The sequence below is a fragment of the Cyanistes caeruleus genome, chromosome 16, assembly GCF_971803275.1.
Source record: "Cyanistes caeruleus chromosome 16, bCyaCae1.hap1.1, whole genome shotgun sequence".
Classification (NCBI taxonomy): Eukaryota; Metazoa; Chordata; class Aves; order Passeriformes; family Paridae; genus Cyanistes; species Cyanistes caeruleus.
In genome coordinates, this window is record NC_141716.1 from 3,793,859 (window position 1) to 3,815,796 (window position 21,938).

Sequence of the window (21,938 nt, forward strand, 5' to 3'; positions counted from 1 at the left end):
ATTGGGTTAGAATAAAAAAAGATTTAGACTACATGTTAATAATAAGAATAATAATGAAAGAAATCTAGTTTTGCAACTGAACCTTGAAACTTGAAGGCCTTGGTCTTGCAGAATTAATTTGTAGGAGAGAGAGGTTTAAAGTATCTGTGTGGTTCACATATTATATTAAACTGATGTTGGGGATTCCTTTGCAAAGAATTTTTTTGTGTCTAGACCTAAAAGGATACATTTGTATAACAATGAGAGGCACATGTTAGGGACAAGTGAAAACAAAGAGACTCTTTGTGGCAACCACCTGATTTTTGACTTGACTGGAAGAATTTACCAGGCAAAACCTGCACTTTACTTGTTGGATAAAGATGTTAAAGGATTTGTTTCCAAAATACTCGAGATCCCAGCTGCAGGGTCTGGAGGTGTTCCTCTCATTGCAGTCTAGGCTGGTTGGAAGCAAGGCTGGAAAAGGGTGTTTTTTACAATAGAACAGCACAGAAAATTCCATGATTACGCTGTTCTGACTTTGGTTATGACAACATCCATCTCCAGCCTTGAAGTCATGGAACAGGAGATCCATCCCGGGCTAACTTTGCAGGTTAAATTTTGCTGTTAGGGCTGACCCTGGGGAAACAACCACTGCCTCTTTCCATGCAGGGAGCAGTGATGGAGCTGCTGAGCAGCCTGGCCTTCCCAAGCTGGCAGCGAGGTGGCATTAAAACAGCACACTGAGCTGCAGCCCCGAGGGGAGGGATGTCCTGCTGCCATGGCAACATCCACAACTGTCTAAAAAACCCGATATTTAAAAAGTAAACCAAGTTAGCCGGGTTTTGCTGAGGAATGGTTTCTCAGATGACTCACTGCATCTGCAAAAGAGCAAAGCACAGCCTCCCCAGCAGTGATCTTGCTGCACATCCACATTCTGCCTAAATGAGGGTGCAAACTACTGCATAAATCCTTCAGCTCTGAGGAAGCAGTAACTTTACTCTGTAGGAATGGTATGAAGTCCGAGTTTTACTTAAAAACAAACTAGAAATTCCAGAAATGTATTGGTAGCTGTTCTGCTTCCCTTCCCCAGCCTTGATTCAGGAGTTGGTGAGTTGGAAATTGAATGGATGGGACCAGCCCAAAGATTAGTTTTTCTAAACCCAACACACAGGAGCACTCAGAGAAGAATGAAGGAGCAGCATAAAGTCACCACAGCGTTTCTGCCTGGGAAAGCTCAGACCTCAAGTTTTGAATGAGTCCTCACGCAGTAAATCCCTGAGACTGACCTGGAAGGGCTGGCTGTGACTTCTGGGCTGTCCTGCAATGCCCTTCAGTCTCAGAACAGAAATTCCCCTGCTAACCTGCACCTTGCTTATTATTGCTCCAATCAGTTTGATTTTTCATTCTCTTCAGCATCAGCTCTAGACTTCCTGAATTTCCTTCCATGAATTGAAGCCCAACTGAAGTTGTATCTTCTGAGAGATGCTCATAAATCCTGATTATTATGATCTTCACTGGATTTCAGGTCCCAAAGAACTGCAAAGTGTTACCTACTGAAGGAAGCTCTGCCACTTGCTTCATGTGTCACTGGCCCCTAAAGTATTTTAAGTCTCCAACAGCTGAATTTCTTGTGTATTGTGGTCAGAGTGTGAAATACCACCACAAGTCCTGTGTTACACAAGAAATGAAGTGACAATAACAAAATACCATTGAAGGAAATGCTGAAAGGTGTTAACATGAGTGGAATCAGGATTTTGTCCTGCAACTCTACATCAAAGACTCGTCAGCTCTCATCTAATTAGCACAGAGCAACACTTTTCCCTTTCCACTTCTGCTGACAACTGAATGATCTTCACTGTTCAAATTAATTTGAAAAATGTATACGTCAGAATTATTCCAGATTTGGCAACAAGATGAGCTCTGAATCAGAATGTACTGTCTGAATGCAATACATAATAAGAAGAAATGACACCTCTGATCAGGCTACAAGTTACCTAAACTTATCTCTGAGGCAAAAATGAGCTGCATTACTTCTAAAATACAATGAATTGCAAGGCACAAGCAAATCAGAGGTTTTTCTTTTTCAGAGGTATTTTGTTTCCAAATGGAATTTTAGTGCTCAAATAGCTGTTTAAAAGGTCTGGGATTTTACACTGTATTCTTTTATATTTACAACCAACACCAGCTTCTTGGAGCTATTTCTACCATCCTGAATTGTAGAACCTGCAGGACTGATGTTACAAATGTAACAAGAAACACTCCACTATGTTTTTCTGTATTAATTCATAGAGCTTGAAGGATCTCAATTACACCAAAAATGACCTTCAGAGCCCCCACATATCTGCAGCTTTTTTTTAGTTTTGGGTATTTGAGATTGTGAAATACTTTGAGGATGGAAGTGAGAATAAGGAACTTCCAGCCATGTGCCTTCTTAAGAACACAGTGCCTGTAAAAAACCAAGATATTCCGTATACAAGAATATTAATTCCCCAAAATGTGGAAAGGGGGGAGATTTGGAGCTGGAATTTGTATGTACATCCCTTCTCCTCAGACATCCTGAGGTCTAAGTGGAACAAAAAAAACAGAGAGGAAAATGGGATTCATCCCTTCAAACTGGCACAAACAACATTTACGTGGCACATCACCTGGAACCTCACTGGCTTCGACACCTGAGGAGTCCCTGCAGTGTTCCCCACAGAGCTGCCTTTTCTCTGCTCCTCGTGCACAATTACAGTGCTCAGTGACCACATCCTGGAGCTCTCTGCTGCCCTTGGCATGCTGCACATCCAGTTCACTCCCCACACACGGGGCTGTTGCTATTATAAGCTGCATAATTTAAAATAAGGGTACAGGTTCCCCTTCCCATTATCACAGCATAGAAGGACATGAGTAGAGCTGGGTGTCAGGGCAGGGAATTGAGTTGAGGGTCCTCCTTTAGATTTTTCCCAGCCTCTTTTCCTGTTCCTTCATCTGTAAAATGGGAGTGAGGACTGGAGCTGTGAAGGAAAGCAAACATGAAAATCAGATGGGCCATTGCCAGAATAGCTCTCAAGTATCAGACATTCTCAATGTGCATATGAGGCCCCCAATAAACAAGCCCCTAATGCTTATTCATTTTTTATTTGCTTTCTGTAGTAGTACTTTGGAGAAGACGTGTTACAAGTCTTTGTACTTACAAAGTTGTGACTGTTGGGTGATATTTTATCTCTTCCTGGTGACATGCATTTATGCTCTTGACAAACAAAGGCTCAAAATAGGCTCTGTGTCCTCTTTACAAAGAAAGCATCTGAGGGGAAAAAGCCCCCAACAAAGTAAATAGAGACAAGAGTTTTTTGAGCATGGGATGCTCATCTCTGTTATGGTGAGCATGCTGAGTTTGTGCAACAAACTGGCACAAAAATCTCAAAAACTAGGTTAAGACTCACAAGCAGCAGAACAAATGTTTTCTGTTGCTGCATTGAAGAAAACTGCTCCTAGCAAGGCTATCTGTGCCTTGGTCATCAGAACAATTTGAACATGAAAGCTCATACTGTCAATCCAAATGTACCCTGAATTAATTTTTCTAAATAACAACAAAAAAACCCCACATCAGTGGTGCTCAGAGATCACATGTAGGCTTCAGATTAAGGAAAATGAGGTTGTTTAATATTCTGCTGATTCGAGAAAAACAGCACTGACATGACTCACCTCTTTTCTTTCTCCCTAGACAATCATTCCTTTCTAACACAAGTTTGGATTTCTCTTTATATAGCCAGCTCATACAACAGGCATTCAGCTGTCTGTCAGAGAGAAAACAAACTAATCAAATCATCCATACCATTTATATAGTTGAATTTAAAAAAAAATATCAAGGAAAGACATATCAAATGGACATGCATTGGTTTGGCTGTGGACTATGCATCAAAATAAATAAAATTATAAAAAATTTTATTTTCTCTTCTGTGTTGCTTGGGTGGATATTTCATTTCAAGAAGTATTTTCCTGCAACTGAATGGGTGCCAATTGTAGAGAAATTTGCTATTAAGCTAGAAAAATTTCATCATAACTTTTCATCATAAATACAAAAGGCTAGAAATCCTCTGAGAGATAAAACAGATCAGATCATTGGACTTTCTGGGAAAATGCTGAAAACTTGTTTACCACAAGACTCCTATACTGAGAAAATAAACCAAACAAAAGGAGAGTCATGTTTCTACTAACAGCTATTCTGATCCTGCAAATAGTTTTGTTTGTGACACTGACAGAATCATATGGAGTAGTAAATGGAAATTTGAGGGCAATTTTTCATGTGCTTTGTACCCACAGGTAGAAGCAGTCTTAGTTTCATTCCAATTTAATTCCAATTTCAGAGGGATTTACAAGTCAATATACTTGGAATATATTAGTTAGTGCCTGCCTCCATCAGCTTCTATTTTCTTCTGTGAAAAGGTTCCATTCCTGCTTGGTGTTGGTCTTCCAACATGAAGACAAGACTTTGCCTCACATTTATTTTTCCCTCTCTAAAGCCCTGCCCCAGAAGGAATGGAGAGCCTCCTATAAGGTAAGGAAGTACAAAGTGCTACAGACACTTTGTGGCTCACTCCAGACACAGATGGGTGTCACCCCAACAGCCACACTCAGGCCTTCCCCAAATGGAATCCTGGATGAATTTTCTTATCAAGCCCCACCACTAAATCCACACCTACAGAGTTTTAATTTCCTCCAAAGGTCAGTAAGATGATTGACTCTCAGGAAAACACAGCCCAAAAGCCACATATCTGACTCCCAAATCAGATGTGTGCAGACGTTTAAAATTTGAAATTCCTGCTTAAAGAAAAGCTGCAAGCACCCATCTCAGTGTGATAGATTTGGGTTAAATCCCCTCAAAATGTAGCAAAGATAACCCCACGTAACTGCTTTGTTTGCCCCTGCTTTCAGAAATGGCTAAACACCATTTTCTTTATTGAAGAGTAGCAAAATGTTTTCCACATATTTATGTAAGAACAGAGCCAGGCTCTTCTCAGTGGTGCCAAGTAATAGAACAAGAGGCAGTGGTGAAAAACTGATGCTTAGAAAGTTCCACCTGAACATGAAGAAGAACTCTCTTGCTGTGCAGGTGAGGCTGTGGAATTTCTCTCCCCTGGAAATATCCCAGACCTGTCTGGACACAATCCTGTGCCCTCTTCTCTGGGATGACCCTGCCTGAGCAGGTTGGAGCAGGTGACCCCACTGTGGTTCCTTCCAACCTGAACCTTCTGTTGATGGGAATGAAAGATTGCATTGATGGAAAATTTTCTGATACAAAGTTAGGTTCATCCCTAAAATTTTGCAAATTTGCACGTGTCCCGTAACAGGAACTTGGTCAGCTGCATGTAAACCACTGCTCTTGAGTCAGCCCAAGAAATCTGAATGAGTGTATTCCTCAGCATCAGTTCCATGCAGAGACAAAAGCAGAGTTTAAGGCAGACACGAGATGAGAACCCCCAGAATCCCAGCAAGTGCTGACCGAGCATTCCACAGCACTTCACCGGGAGAGTGATTAGAAAGCATCCCTGGTTTTCACAGGTCAAAACTTCAAGAATACCTGACCTGCATCACCGGGTACAGACCAGCAACCCCCCTGCCGGCACCCTGCACAGGATGGGGAGGAACAACAAAAAATATAAATCCATAAAAGCAGTTATTCCCTTTAAACAAATTCTCAGACCAAGCTGTTCAGCCCGAGTCGGAGCATCCCGTTCCTGCGGGGTCCCCGTGCGACACCTTTGCCTCCCGCCGCAGCCCAGCGGGAGCTCCGGCCGAGCTGCGCGGGGGTCCCGGCGGGCGCGGAGCGATGGAATCTCCGCTCGTCCTGCCGAGGGAACCCCCGTGGGCCACCCTTCCCCCCGGGACACCTTTACCCCCCGGGACACCGTCCCGTGCCAGCCCCGGGGGGAGGCGAGCGGCGGACACCGGCCCCGCGGCTGTCCCGGTGTTCCTGCCGGTCCGTCCCGAGGGACAAAGCGCCCGGACGGGCGGGACAAGCCCCGGGACGGCTCCGGGGCCACGGGCGGGTCCCGCACAGCGAGGGCGGGGCCCTGGGCCGGTGACGCTCCGGGGCTGGACCCGCGCACCTGCGGAGCCCCCGCCTTTGTGCAGTGCAGGTGCGGCGCCCCCCCCCCGCCCCCCCCGTGACGTCAGGCGGCGCTCGCGGGGCAGGATGGGAGAATCCCAATGTTTTCCAATGGATGCGCTCAGCAGCGCGGCGGCTTGAGGCGACTCCGGCAGCGGCGCTCGGGGGGGCGTCCCGGGAGGGGGCGGCGGCGGCGGGGGGCCGGGCCGGCGGCCCGCGCCCCGGCTCTTCCCCACCCCGCCAGGCGGCATGGCCCACCCCCCTGAGGCGCCCGGAGCTGCCCCCTGAGCGCCCGGAGCCGGCGGAGCGCCGCGCCGCAGCCCTGCCGACGGCGCCGGGGAAGATGCTGCCGAGGCTGGTCCTGCCCGGCTGACGCCCCGCCGCCGCCGCCGCCGCCGCACCCCCGTCCCCATTGTCCCCCGGCCGCCTCCGGCTCCATGAGCGCCTCCTCCTCCCTCCTCCTCTGAGCTTCCCGCCCTCCACCTCATGGCTGCATCGGAAGAAGGGACCGGCTGCTTTCTCCCGCGAGGCAGGTCGCAGAGTGACCCCAGCATCCTCACCGACCCCGCGGGCCCCGGCGAGCACCCAGGTAACGGCCCCGCTCTCGCCGGCGGCGCTCGGGGCGCGCCGGGAGCATCCGCCAGTTTGTAGGGAGCCCGTCCGCCACGGGCGGGCAGCAATAGGGAACACATTTCCTGCAGTAAGTGCCGAAATGGTGCAGCGGCTGAGCTCCAAACGGGATTAGAGCGAGCGCGTCCCGCGGCTTCCCCATCGGGCGCCCGCCGGGTGAGCGCGGGGGCGCGGCCGGTGCCGGGTCCGGCCGGCCGGGGGTCCCCGGGGCCCGCACAGCTCATTTAGGACTTTGGTGGGGAGGGGGAAATGAGCGCTAATAAAGCAGGCTGTTTGCATGGGATCGCCATGGAGACAAGGGAAGCAGAGTCATAATTAAACGCTTTCTGCCCACCAGAAGGTAATTTTCACTTCATAGGGAGAAGCGTAATCTCCTTATGAAGTGTGGGCACAGAGGGTGGTGCTGAGGGGACACAGCCCAATCGTTAGTGTATAAATAGAATATTATGATTAGTTGTTGTTTTGTTTTTTTGGAACAATGGCTAATGGTATTTTCATCTTCACTTTGAAGAGTAATTCTAAATGTCTGTTGCTGGTGACTCAGTGATTTCAGATCGTCAGAATCTAAGCAGTGTTGAGACCTTTAGGAAAAAAAAAAGAAACAAATAGCTACATCACTTTGATGTGATGTGATTGCACGGAAAGGCACAACAACAAGCTGGAAGCAAAGGGTAAGAGCCAGTTTACTCTCAGTTTCCCTGAATAGATTGTGGTCACACAAGAGCTGTCAGGTTTCTTTATGAGAAAAGAAGTAATCAAAACAGCATAAAGACAATGAATGGGGTGTTGATCATCACTACTCACTGCTGATTTCTAAGCCTAGAAATGGGTTTAGGTTGTGGGTCAGGCACTACCAGCCTGCAGGAGACAGTCCCTGGATGGAATTTCGGGTTGAACTTTGTTCCCCTTTCTCAGATTACTGAGTAAATAAAATATTCCAGGCTCTATTCATACACCTGCTATATTGCTTCCTTCTGAGCCAATGAGGATATTAATATTTGTATCTAATTTGAGTTCTTCTATTTATTTGCCTTATCAAGCAATTGTGAGCGCATTGGTCTGGAGTGAAATACAAATTAAATTAAGGCAAACAGTGGATGATTTATCCCTGATTACCAACTGTTCCGATACCCTAAGTGAAGGGAACAAAGGACTCTTCTAACATGAACTGCTCGACTCACTCCCAAAGGGGCAATCTTGACTGAAAGAGGAATGTATGTTTCTGCCATTTGATTTCTGGAAGCAGAAGTGACTAATGAAAGGAAGGCGTGTGCAACCTCAGTTTTAATTCCTCTAGATTGTTTTCCTCTAATTAATTCTTTTGGCCTTTGTGAGACACACAACAAAGAAAGTACACAACATGTCCGACAAATAGACAAAGATATAAACATTATTGTGCTTTTTGTTAGGGGAGGGAACTGTCAATACCAAGGAGCATTTTTCCCCTATTACCAGCTCCATCAGATAAGCCAGTGTCCCATTGCATGGCAGAAGCTCTGCTAAAATGCAAGAGAAGGTGTCTTGTATGTGTTCTGTTATTCATGAAATATGTGGAGAGAAACAAAAGGTGTTAAATACATATTTGTTTTTGTCCAGGTAGGTATGAATAGTCAATGGTAGGATTAGCATGTTTGGTAATATTTTCAGGTTTTAAATTTGTTCATCAAATAGTATTCAACATCTGTATGCTTCCAGATAATAATAAAATGAACCTAAATTGCTTAATTTAAATAAAATTTTACCCTACAGTGTTATGAGCAATCATTATGAGCAACTTCACACATTTGGCTACTTAAAAATCCGGAATAAAATTGATGTTATTTTAAGAATTATGAATGCTAGATGACATAAAATTGCAGTTTGTCTTATTTTACTGTCCTGGATAATAATTTATTCATTATTATTATACCAACATAAACATCTATGGACTCTAGGTCAAAAGCCAGTCTTAGGAGTGGGATATGTCCAAAGTTTGTGTTTACATCCCAGCCCTGCTCACAGCCAAACCATGCAGAGAAGTGTGAACATGTAAGATTCTTTGTTAATCCAAAAACTAAATTAATCCTATTAATATTTAAGTTGCATGTTTAAATTACAGACAAACCAACCAAAATTATACCAAAATATGAGCATAAGTGTAGGATCCTTACAAAAACCATTCCTAATTTTACCTGGCCTTTGAGTGATGCCATATCCCTACTGGAGATGCACTCTTGTTTTGGAACAGTTTTTTGGCTGTATGATGTGGTCAGGGATTATTCTGCATCAACTCATTTGGCTGTGCCTACTGAGGAATGTACATTGAGGTAGGATATGTGGTAATAGATGAAGGCAGCTTAGACTCTCAAAAATTTCCTGATGGATTTTTGGTTTAAAGACATATTTATATTCCTCTTCTTGACCTGTATAATTATGGTGGTTTTTTGTTTATGTAGGAAGTTTCAGTGCCATAGCTGAAAGTGTAGACCTGGCAGCATAAAGATTTTTGTGTATTCCTCAAAGGAAATCCTGTGATGCAATACTTCATTTTCCTTTCCTTCCTGAAACACCAGTTTAACCAGTAGAACTGACCCATCAGAGCAGGGTTTGAGCCTCGCTGGCTGTCTCAGAATCTGCTCTCACTGGACCAAATCATTGCTTTTTAGCTGATCCTGAGCAATGTAAACATCAGATCCAAGGAACTCGGGATGAGCAGGCTGGAGATGGTGAGGGTTGTTTCACCTTCCCAGTGCTTCATTTGCAATTTTTTATGAACTATAGCTTGGGTGAAATGTCAAAGGGAGTTTCCTCATGTGAGAGCAGAGCTGAAGCTTGTTTGTTTGTGAGGTTTTTGTTGTGTTTTGTTCATTTTTAAAGAGGATTCTATTTTCATCCAGCAGGAGCATGGAATAACTCAGTAGCTGGCTGGTTCAAATATCCTTAGATGCTGATTTTTGAGACGTCCTCACACTCACAGTCCTGACTAATGCCAGCAGAAGCTGCAATTACTCCAAGCCTTGAACAATAAAGGCTTCATGATAAAGCCTCTTATCTAGTGTGCTTTTCTTCACAAAGCATTCACTGTAGAAATGAAAAGCTATTTTATAACCTTAGAAGAGCTGTAATCTTTAGAGTGACTTTAATCGAATATAAAAAACTTACAAAATTACCACATGCCACTACAATCTTGCCAATATTCCTATAATAAGTCAGATAAACAAGGTGTTCAGTAAACTAGACTAGGGGCAGTTAATAGCTATTTATTCCAAATCAGAGATACAAATTCACTGATTTAGATCCTTCATGTGCAACTTTAATTAAACAACAGCTCCTCACACTGATCAGTAAAGATGTCACAGTCATGGTCTAAGAAGAAAAGATGGACTTTAGTTCAGGCTCTACTGACAAAAAGATGATTTCCTCCAGCATTTAAATGGTGCATAGAGGTCCTATTGGTAATGCAGAGAATACTGGAAATAAGAAAGATAAGAAGGAATGAGTGTTTCCTTGCTTTAATTGGATCAGTTATTTATTTTGTCGTTTAAGATAAAATCATGCATTTCAGCCTGTATTTAAGTGATCTATTTTATGGCCACTGAGCAGTATTTTATGAGAATTACTGTAGTACAACAAACACTGGGCTTCATGTTTGAGTCTGTTTAAGCTCACTGTCACACTGAGTGAGCAAGCCTTGGAAAAGGAGGATGCCCTTAGTTTGGGAAACAGACATCAAAATACTCATGTCTTGCTTAACTATAGACTGTGTCTAGGCCAGGCTGTTAAGAAAGTGAATTTAATCTTATTCATGGAATCATAGAATGGTTTGGGTTGGAAGGGCCCTTACAGATCATGTGGTTCCAACTCCCTGCCACAGGCATGGGCACCTTGCTGACCTGATTAGATCAGGTTGCTCCAAGCCCTATCCAACCTGGCCTTGAACACTTCCAGGGATGTCAAGAATTTCCGTATCTTATATGTCTTTCCCCTCCTCCATGTTTCCAGATAAGGATCAAGAGAGAAAGGGGAGTCTAAAGAGAACAGATTTCAGTATCACCATCTAATTGAGAGACAGTTGCAGGAAGCCAAAATATTGCTCTCATTATATCCTTCCAGCAGTCACAGGGCAGAGAGAAGACTGACAATCTCATTTGATTTGTATCATAAAAGGGAGGGGTGCACAGACTGAAGAAGAACACACCATGTCAAAACTCTGTATTACTTGAGGAGATACAGACAACCATGACAATGTGTGAAAATGTCATCCCCCTCCCCCCCTTAATTTTGGGATAATCCATTTGAATTTGTATAAGTACACATTGATGCCATCACATTTTGCTCTCTGTGCTGCTACCTTTCCTTCCTGGAACCACACAATTAAAGAAAATCTCCAGGATGGGGTTACTGAGCTCTCCAGCAGACCTTGCCAGGGGTCCACCATGTGTTCCTTGTCCTCCAGTGAAGGATGTGTATCCAGGCAAGGAGCTGTTGTGGTGCAGGCAGTGGTGTTAGATGTTAACAGCTCTGTCATCATAATTTCATACTGCCTGGTGAAGGGGGGCTCCTCAGCCTCTCCTCTGGTGTGGTGTGCTTCAAGACCTGACAAGTTAAAGCTACTGCAGAATAGCTATTCCAGAGATACACGAGTATGTCTACACCAGACACTCATTCCCTTTTTATTTCTATTGATACCACGTGTAATCAGCAGCTCTGTGCTCTGGATTAACGCAAGGGGAGAACAACTGCATAAGACTTAAAAGGTCCTCCATCACTGATTCTTGTTTTCATAATTCAAAAGTTGTGTAGCAGGCAGCATTCTGGTAAGTGTCCTAGGATGCAAAGAAGAGATGCTGAGATGAGATTTGAAGTGTTATGTTCCTTTTTACTTCATTTCTCTTTGGGCTGGAGGCTGACCTGAAAGCCAGCAGAGCCTCACAGGCAGACTGAGGAAGGACATCAGCCATCCAAGTAATGGCCAGGGAAAGCTGGGATGCAATAAACAGCAGGTGTAGGAATACTCTCTAATATGGCTTTTTCGTCTTCTGTTTTGAAGCTGTAACCTCCCCTGGATGGACTGTGCCACTCCATATCTATCATTGTCTTCTCTTACCATTTTTGGGTTGATTTGGATGCTGAAGATTTTAATTGATTCCTGTTACTGCTGTATTTGTTCCTTGAACAAGATTGCTCAGTCTGAGCCTCGAGCAGTGGTAGGGAGCCTGTGAGCCATTGGAAAGCTGTGCTTTCCCCTTAAGCAGGACACTGGTAACCTCAGTGATGTTGGAATCTACCAGTGGGGGATGTTTGGAAACTCAAAAGCAGATTGAAAGTAAAGTGTGGTAGGTTTGGGCTGCAGGTGCTGGCATAGAGCAAAGGGAAGGCAAAGACAAACAGGAATTCAGCTGGAGTGCACATAGATTGGTGCCAGCTCTCTGAATCTGCTTGAGTCATTTTTGCTGCAAATCTATTCATGCCAGGCCCATAATTCAGAAAATCTTCTAACTATGTGCTTAACTTCCAACATGTGCTTAAGATGGAAGGAACTTGATAGCAGAGGGAGGACAGAGAGATGCTGTGGGTGCCCTGCCTGTCAGCAGGGCTGCTGTTTCATCCTTCTGCAGTCATTTAGATCACTGCAACTTAAATCAGGGACTTAAAGGCTTATCTGTGATGTCTTTAGTTGTTGCATGAATTATAAAATTTGATCGTAATGCTTGAGCCAGGCCACCCATAAAAAGTTGTTTGGGGTTTTGTTTATTTTTTTTTTTTCACCATAAAGATTTTGGTTTCCATTTAATCTTTCTCTATCAACAAGTCTGTTCTGTTAACAGAGTTTGTTTTGCCTGCATTTTTCTGAAACAGAATTTTACCAGGTCTCCTACATCCTTTCCTTTATTAATTTATGGACAAAATTAGCTAATCAGTGCTTTTATATATTCCAGTTTACAACTGACCCCTATGTTTTATATATATGAAACTTAGTGATATACTCTCATTCAGAAGTTCCTGTTCCTAAGGGCTCCCTGCAGAAAGTTATTGTTCCACTCCTTTGGGGGCTGTACTCAGGAATACTCAGTAGGGACTTGAGACATGCAGGCTATTAGTTAATAGCTCATTTTCATTTCCATTGAAATCCAAATTGACTCCTATAAAGCTTCCCAAAACATTTGCTATTTGTGTGAATGTAGAGTTTTTCTGTCACAGCACCTGAAATATCATCACCATATTACCAAGTACTACAGTGGCAGTTATATTTTAAGAAATGATCCACTGTGCTTTTGAGAAGGCCTTTTTGTTTCTCATCAAATTTCCAGTCCCTGGTCGGATCTAACTGGACCCCAAGTCCTTGTGATGCAGAGAAACTTCACTGGAAGCACAGAACTCCCTTTTTTCTGTGTCCTGCAGCAGAGAATCTGTTTCCCCAGCAGCCCTTGTCCCTGGCACATGACTCATCTCACACATGGCAGCTCTGCTCCAGCATTTTCCAGGGGGTTAGGATGATCTCCCCATCTCTGGAGAGGAGGATGGGCACAGTGTGCTCAGGAAGCTGCAGAGGTGGGACTTCCCTGGGCATAGATTCTCTTGTTCCAAATGCATCATTTGGGTCCTGCACATATAATTTCTGTCAGTGGTGGGGTAGCATTACATTGCTCAACATGATGCACCCTTAAACTGTTTTTTGCTGATGCCTGAGTGTTTTACTTACTGATACTCAGTTTATGTTTTGGGAATCAAGAGAGAGCTTGGTGAAGTTATGTTTTAATGCTACTTTTGCAGAAATTAAATGAGGTCAGTTAATAAGTATGCTATTCATGCTGAGGGTAGGTTTTAGGCTTTTCCAGTGCTTGAGTGTTCCCAGTGTTTGGAGATTTATATTTAGCCAAACTTTGGAGTTCTGTAAAGGAAATACAGAGCTTTAATGGGGGAAAAAAGTGTTTTAATGTCGTCTTTTTTTCTAAATCCCAAGTCGGCAGGTAGTCTCAACGTTGCTGAAAAAACACTTAAACTGTTAAAATCTCTTTATCCAAGAAGTGGAAATACTGATTATACACCATCAAAACCTGGACTGGATTTATGAGAGTGAGCTCATCATATTGAAAATACCTGGTAGTTTTTATGTTTACCTTTGTCTTTTTAATTCAGGCTTTCTTTTAAAATAGAAGTAAACCCCAAATTTGATTTTATACCTTAAGTGAAAGAACTCTGCCCTAATTTACACACCTAATAACTTGTGCACACAAGTAGTTGCTTCTCTGTGCAAATAAGAGAAACTCGTGTCTGTTAAATAATAAAAGATCCTCACACTTTAGCTATGAATGAAGGCGGTTTAAGATTATTCATTCAGTCGATGTTTGCCACACTTTGAGAATGGAATGATTTACATAATGCTGGGAATCATGTTTATCTGGAAATGTAACTGTATATTTTAGTCAGTAGTTAGGTAACAGTGTTAATTCTTCCCAAAATTTTTAATTTGGGAACCCTCTCTCAAGATTGCCCAAGTTGTGCTGTAATGAATTGGCTACACCATTTATTTGTTTAGAACATAAGGTTTTAAAACCAAATTTATGGCTCTGTATTTTTAAAATTTAATATGTAGAATTAATTGCCCTCTCTTCTCTACACAGGTCAAGTCTATAAATACCAAGAGTAAGTAAAAGTAAATATGATACCTTGATTTTGCTTTGAAATGTAGCCAGTTTGAATGCTAATACAATGGATTCTTTGTGCCCATTAAATCCCATGCTTTTGTTTGAAATTCAAGTTGATTTATGGCCTAACATATACACAATTTATACATGCCCCAGAGAGAAACTCATATAGCGACTTGACGCAGGTCAATAGCTCCATGCTTGAGTCTGCATAAATATTTCAGTAAGATGATCTGAATCAAAGGGGATCTTATCCTGCTTTCTGTAGTACAGTGATATTCTGGGTCAGCTATGTGGACCTGTGGTTGCAGCTGAAGGAAGGCTTGTCCTTATGCATAAAACACTTCAGAATTGTTCATATAATGAAGAGACAGTTGGTGTGTTAATTTCCTTAATCTAATTTATTTTTTTTACATCCTCAAACTGTTCAGCTGCTGCAGAACCAGCAAGTGGACACAGATCACTGCATTACATCAAACCAGTGAAGCCTTCACTGTTTCCTGAGGGCTGCTGCATCCCTCAGGCCACACAGTCTTCCCTGTGCCTTGTCCATATTGATCTGCTGGGAATGGCTGTCACTTTTCATTCAGTTGTTCTCAGAGCTCTGCATCTCATCTTTCAACTAAACAGCCTGCACCAAGACTTGGGCTTTTATCCTTAAAAGAACATAAGAAATTCTGCACTGGGTCAGGACTGAGGTGTGTCCAGTCTAGGACAGTGTTCTTGACAGGGGCTGGAAGCTTGGCACAGGCTGGGAGCAAAGGGAAGGGTGGCTGAAGGAACACACATGAATTCCACATGAATTCCACATGAATTCCACATGAATTCCACATGAATTCCACATGAATTCCACATGAAATCAGCAGGGTCATTCTCCTGTGCTACCTTCAAATAACCCACAGGGGTTGATGCTTTGGGCAGATTTGCTCAGCATCTCGAAACAGTCCTGCTGCCTTGGGAAGTTCAGGCAGAACTTGAGTGGAAATCAGTCTCCAAGAGAGTTTCTTGGCTCCTGCAAGTTCATTTGTAATTGTTCCATCATGAATGAGATGAATCTGTGTGGAATATTTAAATAGAGCGAACATGATAGTGTATGCAACACTGACTTAATTGGGTTTCTCTGAAGTTTATGCTTTGCAGATGGGACTTCTGTAATTTTGTAAGCTCTGCATTTAGGATAGAAGAAAAAAATATGTTTTTTTGGTTTCTTTTTTTAATTAAAGCAGCTCTTTAGACTGGGTAGCAGCTTCCTGGGACTGCAGAGGTTTCAAGGAGAAAACCATCCTATTTTCAGATACAGCACTTCAACTTAACTTCAGCTTAAATATTTCCTTCCATGACAGTTGCTCATTTGACTTTGCTCTATGTTACTGTGCCTAGAAGGAGAGAATATGTACTCACATTAGACTACCAACTGTGCAGAGAAAGCTCTAGAAAAAAGGAAATGGAGTCTTGGACTCACACAAATTCCCCGCTTGTCCAACCTAAGTTTTAAATACCTTGTTTCTTGTTTAACTCAAGAAAATGAATGGAAAAAATCAGAACTGAGAAAAACTGTGAGTATCACTTCAGATTTCTCAGGAGATACTTAACTGCAGAGAACTTAATAACACATCTTCCTGCAAGTGAGGAGCGTAAGTGAACTCCTGCCACCTGGGATTCCCGTACATTTTAGGAACAAAACAGAGGTTCCTGAGAATGTACTATTTTACTGTAAACTCCTGATACCAATTCAGGATGGAATGGCATGATACAAAAACTGTGTATCCTCACTAAACCCTTGATTCTGTTTGATCTGTAGTGGGAGCAAATATCAGCCACTGCCCGAGGCTGGTGCCTTGAACCCTTGCAGCAGTGGTGAACTTAACAGATGACATGATCAGATCTGGATTTTCTTAAGGCAAACATAGGGAATGTGAACTACAGCTGTCAAGATGGATAGTAGAGAGACTTCTTAGTGTTGTGGTGTACATTTGCTGCTGCAATTCAACCAGAAGAATAAACTGAAAGGAAGCCAAGTAAAAGATAATTTTAACGTGTAGAAGTACAAAGGAGTGTCCTTCAAAAATCCAGACTATTGCATGAATGAAAATGTTTTAAGAAGGAACCCTAACTAATAGAAATTTATCTTTTATCTCTCTTGTTTAGTCCAAGGAAGTATCACCAAAGGTAACACAGGCTGGTCTGGAAGACTGGCATTCCTTCTGTCTCATTGGGTTGGTGTTTCCTTACATTCCCTTGTTCTCATGTGACAGGGTAGAGCTTGCTGCAACTCTTTTTACTTCTCAGTCTGTTTTCTCTACTGTTTTTTGACTTTTCTGCCATCCACATGTAGTTCATTCTAGTAGCTGTCTCTTCTGCCTTAGCAAATTCAGCAGCTCCTGCTCCAGAGGCCTTTCTCCCAAATGATTCTTGTGGAGAGAGAGTGGGTGTTACTGTTGTAACTACAGATAAACCAACAAAGCCTGCCTCCATCCAGATCCAGCACTCCTTAGTTTGATCTTAAACTGCTAAAAATCTCATTTATGCTTGAGGACTTCAGATTGGCTCCTCTGAGTGCTGAGTTGCCAGTGAGCTCCAAAGTTGTTGTGGGTGACAGGAGATGAAGGGGTTAAACAACCCTGGTTTGTAAAGGAAGAACCCAGGAGCAAGAAACCAAGAGAAGCTGTTTTCAATATCTCGTTTCATTTATATTTTTCTCACTCCCGCTCTCACAACACAACTTCTAGGCTTTATTCCAACACATCAAGGGTCTCTAGTTCTACCAACCTTTCCTGAAACAGCTGCACTATGACCTGGGGCATTACTCATCTCTCTTATCTGGGAGATGATATTTTATATAATCAGCTATTTGTGTCCTGCACCTGTGGAAAAATCTATTCTGCTTTGCACCCTGGAATTTAATATTAATTGATTCACCTATTTTTTTAGGGGTTTAGACATGTTTTGCAATAACTTTTTTAAAAAACCCAACAGTAAAAATCCCCAACCTCTCCAACCCAAACACTTGCTTATGAATTTTCAGATCATGATTTTCTTGGCTGCTCTAATGAAATAATTATAAAAGAGTTAAGTTACTGAATATACTTTTAGTGGCTTAGACATCATAAAATACCAGCAGAGAAATAAACACAAACTTTCTGAATAGAAAGTATGGGATGGTGTTTTCACTCTGTCCAAAAGGACAGATCTCTCAGAAGGAGGATACACTTCATACATATTATAAAATTTATTTTCTCATCCTATTAAAGGAAATGGAAAGCTAATTCTGGTGGGTTTAATTAATTAGTTTTTAATTCAAATTCCCCTCCCTCTCTCAAGAAATTCCCCTGCAATTTGCCAGCAGAGCACTGCAGAAATCTTTTTAGATCTTGGTAGCTGCTGTAAAGTCGTCTGGGAACAAAATCTACTTTTCAACAGATTAATCTAAATGTACATATCCAAGCAGGGAAAAAGTGGCACTGCCTTCAGAACTAACTTTCATTTCAAGTAGTTTTTTGAAGAAAGAGGAGAACTTTGGGTATTTCATCATGGTTTTTCAGATATACTCATTTTTTTTAACACAAGGAAACTTCTTTTCCTGCTTTACATTAATAATCTGATTTTTAACCAGATATTGTCTGTTAAAATGAAATCACAGAGACTTAGAAATATCTTTTCTGACAGAAAGGGACAAGACTAAGCATATCAGAGCTGACGGGAATCGTGCAGTTTAGAGATTTTGTTGTTACAGATCATAATATTCTCATAATACAAGAGAGATTACAGAAATATGGCATAGTCTTATTTTGTCTGATGTTGTAAAGAAAGAAAGAAAGACTTAAAGGATTAGTCTTGGTAACTTAGCTGTTCCTTTGCAACGTGTTGTGATATAATAGGAAATAATGCAGCACAGATCCTGAACATGAAATAAAGCCTCTGGTCAGAATCTCGTTAATGCCAGAAATGATTTAAACCCAGCCAACAGCCCCAGTTTTCTGTCCCAGAAATGACAACACAAGATGTGACGCCTCTTACTCTAATGCTGCATAAGAGCATATCATGCATGTGATTAAGATACGATTCAACACGACTAATTCCTCAAGATTCACTTTCCTTCATTGTTAGAAACCCAAGGACAGCAGAAGAGAGCTGGGTTAGATTTTAGATGGAACCTGCTACTTTGACAAGGAATCGAACTACTTCCTTTTCCAGTGTCTGTCGAGAGAGACGGCCAGGGAGGCAAAGTTAAACATTTTTTCACTCAAGTAAGCTAAGCACCTAATTTACACATTCATCGGACACAAAGCATCACTCCCTGTGCTAACAAATCACCGTAATGAGGCATTTGCACACCCACACGCGTTCATACTTGTGCTGTTGCTCAGCTTGCACCTGCAATGGTGGTGAATAGATGTGTAATTACATCTTGAGCTGTTGAAAGCAGGGCTGCAGGCAAGGTCTGTATAGCTGGAGTAAGTGGCTGCCTTTTCGCTTTGCTGTGGTCGGCAGCTTTTTGGAAGATGTTTTACCACATCAATCCTGCTTTTCTGCTATAGCAGCTCTGAGCTGCTTTTCCAAGGAGCCCCACAGGTGTTGGCTTTGAGTCATGAACATGTTGGGTGACTGCTCCAAGGGCTCATGGCTCTTGCAGCATCAGAGCACTGAGAGTCCCTCAGCTGATAACACTGGCAGACTCTGATAAGCTCAGAACAAGGGCAAGGGCTAGAGAGCCAAAGTTCAGGCATGCTCAGGTCTTGCAGATAAAGGAATTTGTGAAGAAGTGGTCAAAAAACTGGTGCTGCAAGATTCTCCTGAGAATAACAACTGTTACATACTGAATTCTGCAAAATTGGTCATGGCAATACCGATTTCCTGCTTTACAGCCTCAAGTCATATCTTACAGTCCCTGGACACCAGAAATCATCAATTCAGCACCACAAAAATGAAGTCCTTCCACTTCACTAAACATCCAAGATGTGTTCCAAACTTAAGATTCATGCCTATTGCTGTGAAATTTTTAATTACACCTTCTAAAGCCCAAATTTTTCTTCCCTCATTTCCCTTGGAGCATCCACCTGTGCACAAGCCAAAACCATTGCTAGCTCGGATGTTTTGTAACCTCCAGAAAAAGCACAGAGATTCCATTGCAGGCATTTTACCATTGCAGCAAGCCAGACTGACCCAGTGCTCCTGCTCTCATCTTGGGTGGCTTTCAGAAGGAATAACTTCAAAGTAAAAATAGTGTGTCTGGAGTGGGTTTAAGAAACTATTTTATTTCATCCATTTTCTGCCCCAAAGGCACTCTGCCTTCTGAGATGTGAAGAAGGCTTTATCTATTTCACTACCATCTAAGTCTGCTTGAGGTGACAGCCTGGTTATTTAGGATGTTTCCTGTGACAGATGGGTTATTTACAGCAATTGTATCCCAAAGATGAATAAAGTATCATTTTCATAAATTGTCACACAAGTATCACATTCAAATCAGCAACTTCCAGGTGGCTCAAGCATCAGATTCTAATAACACTGATGTTTGAATGGTAATTATTTATATTTTTAGGGTTTTGCCTGAGATTTAACAGCTTGAATGCATTTTTACTGGACATTTCACATCTGTGTTTGATACTGACCATCAGCTTGTTGGACTGAGGATAATGGGAACTCACATTGGCACATCCAAACCAGTGCATCACTGTAAAACTATTTGCACAATTTAAATGCCTGGACACTAAACTGTGATTCCCTTTCAGGTCCTGTGCTATCATATAATCTATATCCACTGAAAATTGATTTGACATGCATAATCACTGTTTAATTGTCGTATCTCCTAAGGAGGCTCTTTTACAGAAGTGAAAATAATAGCGTAGGACAAGTATATGGTTTTCTCTAATAAGCAAGTTATTCTGATTACCCTGCCCTAATAGCATAATTGCATTCTGGATGTTCTCTCCTCAGCAATAACTCTGGTAATTACAGTCTATGTGTGGTCCAGGTCCTGGCAGGGGGCAAGGGGGTGGGGTTTGGGGATTTGCTGTTATTGATGTTGTTGCTCAAATCTGAATTTTAAAAATATGTGCCCAGATTTTTCTGAACTGCAGCTATGGTCAGGCTCTAGGATAATCCCCAGGATGAGAGAAAGTAGCTGTAAGGTTTTCATTTTTCATTTTTCATCACTGTTGCTGAAAAAAAAAAAAAAAATTGGTGGAGGAAAGTGGGAAAAGGAGAGGTAAGGATGGGATGGCAGCTATCACCTGTTTACATTTGTATTTTGTGGTTTTTCCTGTCAACATGTGTGAAAAGCACAACCCAAGGGTATCTGGATTTCTGACACTTTCTTTCTTCATGGTTCACATCACTATAAATCCATTGGGCCTGCAGTCACATCCTCACCGTAGCCTGGGGTGAGCTTACAAGAAGCCAACCTCGAGCACCAATTCTGCCCCTAATATCCATATAGAAGAGGTTGCTCAAACTTCAGCTATATTTAGTATTGAATTTCAGCTGATGAAATACCACTATAAGAGCTCTTTCTCCCAGAAATTGTAGAGCCAAATATTAAGCCATTTAGTCATCAAAAGTGATGAGAACAAAGCTTTTAGATCCAAGAGGATTTAAGTGTGAACAGTCCTGTAGGAGTGCTTGGACAAATCTCTGATAGTCCTTAAGAAGTACTACAGAACCATGCTCATTTTCCAATTTTTCCCACTAAAAATTACATTTACAGCTGTAATATTTCAGTCCTCCTCTCCTTGAAAAAGACTCCAGAAAACCCAACCCCACCCATAGTTTGTTCACCTAAAAAAGAGAGAATCCAGGCAATTATGTATGTCTGTAACCAAGTTATTGCTAATGGGTTTATGCAGAAAGTGTTCAAAAGCTCAGATCACAGCATAAAAAAAGTGTTTAACAGCCCTAGCAGAACAGCCAAGGTTTGACAGGGCCCAAATAACCCATCCTGATGATGTGGCTGAGTCCTGATAGGAAGAACAATTTCACTGCTGTTGCATGGGGAATTCTTGTTCCATAAACAACAACCTCAGTTCTCCTGGGAATACTGCAGTCACTTCAGGAAATAATACAGCTTGCAGTTTGTAAGTTCGTGATATGCACTTTGTTTACTACACAACAAGAAATTTAATGAAACGGCTTGGGGTTTCAAATGGGATTTTTCAGCTATTCATCATTTTGAAGCTGATTTAACCATTCACCTGGAATTGTGATGCAGAGCAAGTAATTGCACAAGTTAATGGCAATTACAATATCTAACAGGCATAACGAAGTGTTTTGTATGTGCACTCATGGGATTTTTTTGCATGAAAAGAATTTGTATATTTTGTACAAATTTTCTTCATTGTGTGTAACAGAACTCTTCTATATGTTGTTGCCATGCCTATTTTATTTAGCACAGGATATGAAACTAAACATACAAAGAATTCAAGCACACAGCTACCACTGATATGTGTGTTATAACTGACTGACTGCTTAACCAGATTGCATGAATAATGCTTCTTTTTTTAATCAAAAGTTGATTTTTATGTGTTTGTCTAGTGCTCTGGTAGATCAAGGGCTGTATTTTTTACTAGAATTACAAAAAGTTTAACTGAACTTTAAGAAAATCCCTTTGGGGATTT

At 42.0% G+C, this 21,938-nt stretch overlaps 2 protein-coding genes and 1 long non-coding RNA gene across 4 annotated transcripts in view; 2 read left to right on the top strand and 1 right to left on the bottom strand.

Moving 5' to 3' along the window:
- LOC111938045 (uncharacterized) overlaps positions 1-21,938 on the bottom strand; it is a 207,498-nt gene that overhangs the window by 112,484 nt on the left and 73,076 nt on the right. The gene's annotated exons all lie outside the window — the stretch shown is intronic.
- PHACTR3 (phosphatase and actin regulator 3) overlaps positions 6,452-21,938 on the top strand; it is a 99,316-nt gene continuing 83,829 nt past the window's right edge. For both annotated transcript variants that reach the window (XM_086852823.1, XM_086852824.1), the window contains exon 1: positions 6,452-6,659. In XM_086852823.1, the coding sequence (XP_086708949.1) occupies positions 6,557-6,659 (103 nt within the window). In that variant the 5' untranslated portion in view covers positions 6,452-6,556. The remainder of the gene's footprint in view (positions 6,660-21,938) is intronic.
- Positions 7,289-9,727, top strand: LOC111938305 (uncharacterized). Its single transcript, XR_002868931.2, has 2 exons — positions 7,289-7,371; positions 9,577-9,727. It is a non-coding gene; the product is annotated as an uncharacterized LOC111938305 (long non-coding RNA).